Source organism: Saprolegnia parasitica, assembly GCF_000151545.1.
Source record: "Saprolegnia parasitica CBS 223.65 unplaced genomic scaffold supercont2.465, whole genome shotgun sequence".
Lineage (NCBI taxonomy): Eukaryota > Oomycota > Saprolegniomycetes > Saprolegniales > Saprolegniaceae > Saprolegnia > Saprolegnia parasitica.
Genome location: NW_012156859.1, coordinates 4,525 through 8,168, shown reverse-complemented (window position 1 = coordinate 8,168; position 3,644 = coordinate 4,525). Strand labels below are relative to the sequence as shown.

Sequence of the window (3,644 nt, the reverse complement as noted above, 5' to 3'; positions counted from 1 at the left end):
CGGTCGCCACCGCCGCCATGGTGGTGGTCGCCCTTCCCCGCATCCTTGGGGAACGGCCGCAGCTCCTTCTCGCCGTGGGCGAAATGGCACTCGTCGCCAAACGGACATGTACCCTGCTTCTCCCAGTGCTTGCAGATCGCGATCTTGAAGAACTCGTTCACGGGCTAAGGCAACGAACATGAGATGCGAGGAGGCGAGCAGGTAGGTACCTGTGTCTTGCGGCGCTTGGCGCTCTCTTCTTCGGCGGCCTTGCTCTGGAGGCCAAAGTCGGCGATGACGGGGCACTCGTCGCGCGGCAGCTTGACGTGGCGGTACCGGCACGCGCTGCCATGGGAGCAAAAGCCTTGCTTGTAGAACGCGCACTCCATGCGGTCCTCGTCGGGCACGTGGCGGAAGGGACACTCGGGCACTTGGCACTCCATGCCCCATCGACACTCGGGCATCTTGGACATATCGAACTGATGCAGAAACTCGCAGTTGTCGCCCTTCATGCAGAGGCCGCGCAGCCAATGCCGGCAGACGACTGTACCTCGCTTAAAGTCCTTCTTCGCATCTTCGTCCTGCGGCAGCGCCGTCGAAGCAGCGGCGAGGAGCGCAGGCAGCGCGGCCTCGAAGTCGAAGACAAGCGCTTCCTCGTCGTCGATCCAGATCGTCCCGGGCATCAGAGCGGTGGACCTAAAAGCTCTGCGGCCGGCCGGTGCTACGGATAATCAATTTCCTATCCGGAATACTACGTGTGTGAAACGTGTGCTTTGCTGTACGCCACGGTGGAAATCTCGTGGGCCATTTCCCGTGTTATATTGCAAATTGCGTCGCCACAAGGGAGTATCCCATTGGCATGTTATTTAACGTTAGAAAGCATCTCAGATCTTGGATCGGGATTGATGGTGGGTTCAATCCATCGCATTGGAACGTGAGGGCTCGTGCACCTACATAAAAGCGCTTTGTCAACTTAACGTGTGGTCAAGATCCCAGCCGAAAACTGCGATCTATCGGTACGGCATGTGGTCTTCCAGGGCGCCGTGCTACTGATCGTATCATTCATTGCATGCATATTGCGACTGCCAGCTTCTCTCTAAACTTCGATTCCCTGCAAGATGCGCGAGGGACTGTTTGTGGACTTCGGCTGCTCGACGTCTAGCTGGCGGCTGGTATGGATGCCGTGCCGACATGCGCCAGCGTTGACCAATCGAGGACGTTGACGCGACCATGTCAGGATGCAGGATTCCATCCTGCCGTCGACGCTACCTCGCGCATGGTGTCCACTGCACACCATGAATGTTGCATTGGATAGGCGAAGGCGACCTTGGATACCTTTATCAGACTTGCACCAAGTCCTGGGAACAATGCTAGGCGTATACCGTTCTCGCAGAGGCGAGATGTGGCGCCATCAAGATCGGCCGGCGCGCCTGTCCGGACCCAACATGTGACAGTCGTCGCAACTTCAACGGCAAACTCGTTCGAGTCGTCTCGACACTCGGTGGCACGTGCGGCGTGTGCACTTTTGGCCCGCGAGCCAATCCAATCGGGTTTAGCAACGTGATTTCCATCGACATGTCGCAGAAACCGTGCCAAGTAATCGCCACGGGGCATCCTCGCCATCCACGTGTGCATCCATTTCGTAATTTCATCAACATGCTCGCGCTCCGCAAGTCGCTCGCCCGGTCCTTTGCGTCGTCGCCGATTCTCACGCCCGTCTCGATCGAGTCGACGCGCATGTCGTACGCGGACATCATTGTACGAGAATATCCATATCTTGATTCTATACGATCTTACTCTTGGTACTAGGACGACGATGGCGGCGCGCGCGGCCGGTGGCTCAACCACGGCCCGATCCTCGAGCGCATGGACGTCCTCGGCTTTGCGATCTCGGCCAAGCTCACGAAGGGCCCCGCGGCGACGATCAGCCTCGACCAGGTCCGGTCGCACCGCCCCGTCTTCTACGGCGACCTCTTCCGCCTCGAAGGCCAAGTGCTCAACGCGAGCCGGTCGGCGACCTCGATCCAGATCACGGGGTACCGCGTCGACGTCTTGACAGGCGACATCCAGCACACGCACGACGCCATCATTACGCTCGTGGCCATCGATGGCCAGGGCCGGCCGCGGCCGTCGCTGCCGCCGATGACGTCCGAGATCGACCCAACCATGATGGACGATCGGTGGGTCTATAGAGTATTACTGTCGAGAATCCTTTCTGATTTTTGGATAGGGCGGAGAAGGCGCAGCAGCGCAAGGAGCTTGCGGCCCGCTGGAACGCGGTGCAGGAAGACGTCGATGCACTGCCGCGTGTCACTGCCGACATGCTTCAGGAATTCGAGCTGAGCAAGTACCGGCAGTCGTTCGTGCCCGTGCGGGACACGCTCGTTGAGGTCCAAAACTGGTTCATGCCCAAGCACCTCAACAACAACAACACGATCTTTGGCGGTGACCTTCTCCAATGGATGGTACGCACATCGATCCTCCGTGACCGCGTCGTTAATTATGCGTTCTTTAGGACAAGGTCGCGGCGTTCTGTGCCAAGAAATTTTGCAAGAGCGTCAACATGGCGACCGTGTCGGTTAACCGCATTAGCTTCAAGTCGCCTGTGACCACCGAGGACATTGTGTCGATGCGCGCGCACGTTGTGAGCGTCCGGTACAGTCTACTTGATGCACAGGAATATTGTCTTATATGACATCTCTGTATGGTAGCCGCCACACGCTCGAGGTCGAAGTCGAGGTGTTTGTCGAGCGCATGGGGTCGGGCGAGAAGAAGAAGTCGCACTCGGGATACTTTACGTGCGTCAACCTCGACGCAGCGCAGCGCCCGGCGTTCATCAAGACGGGTCTCGCGGTCGATGAAGCCGACCAGGATGGCATGCGCTACCTTCTGAAGGCGCAGAAGCGCTGGGAATTCGACTTGGAAGGCCAGCACTTGCACCAATTCCCGCCTATCCCGCTCTCCAACAATCAGTTTCCCGTCCCGTTCTCGACCCGGCAGCAAGACAAGATGAGCATCAAGATTTAGACAACGTACATAACCCAGAATAGAGATAGACAAAGAATCGCTACAAAAATGACTAGGGAACTGCAACGCTACATGTACTTTTATAGCCAGGGCAGTGCTTATTTATACTGCAATGCAGTGGACGCCTCGATCGCGTTGCGATAGACAGCAGTGAGCTTGGTGTAGGTATGACGACTGTAGTCAGCGAGCCGAGTCGTCCCAGCGAGTTCGGCCATGATCTTGATGGTATCCGGATTTTCTGCGTATCCGGATTTCAATGTTGACGGATCTTGGTTAGTTTCCGATCTGGTTGCAATGTGGCGGAAACTACAAAATTTGCATCTTGGGCGCGGCCCCCGGACGACGACGATGATGACGACGACGCGGAAGAGCAGCAGCATCGCGCTTGAGTCGACGCACATGTCCTTCGCCGACATCATCGTAGGCGTCGCCTCCATGCATGGCCGCATGCGACTAATGCATCCATCCGTAGGGCGAAGAGAGCCTGCGCGGGCAGTGGCTCAGCCAAGGCCCGGTGCTCGAGCGCATGGACGTCGTCGGCGCCGCCGTCGCCGCCAAGTACGTCCATCCTACTACGACCGTGATGCTCATCATGGACGCCTACGGGTCGCCAACGGGCCCTGTCCGCGACCGTGAGC

At 58.0% G+C, this 3,644-nt stretch overlaps 2 protein-coding genes across 2 annotated transcripts; one reads left to right on the top strand and one right to left on the bottom strand.

Moving 5' to 3' along the window:
* Window positions 1-10: 10 nt before the first annotated feature.
* On the bottom strand, window positions 11-662 carry SPRG_16972 (hypothetical protein; the record flags this gene model as incomplete). Its single annotated transcript, XM_012356434.1, has 2 exons — window positions 11-164; window positions 210-662. Coding segments are annotated over 2 exons (607 nt in total), but the record flags the coding sequence as incomplete, so codon positions are not given.
* Window positions 663-1,626: 964 nt separating this feature from the next.
* On the top strand, window positions 1,627-3,006 carry SPRG_16971 (hypothetical protein; the record flags this gene model as incomplete). Its single annotated transcript, XM_012356433.1, has 5 exons — window positions 1,627-1,737; window positions 1,789-2,159; window positions 2,210-2,444; window positions 2,495-2,634; window positions 2,691-3,006. The coding sequence occupies exons 1-5, from the start codon at window positions 1,636-1,638 to the stop codon at window positions 3,004-3,006; spliced, it is 1,164 nt and encodes a 387-aa protein (XP_012211823.1). The 5' UTR covers window positions 1,627-1,635.
* Window positions 3,007-3,644: the final 638 nt, after the last annotated feature.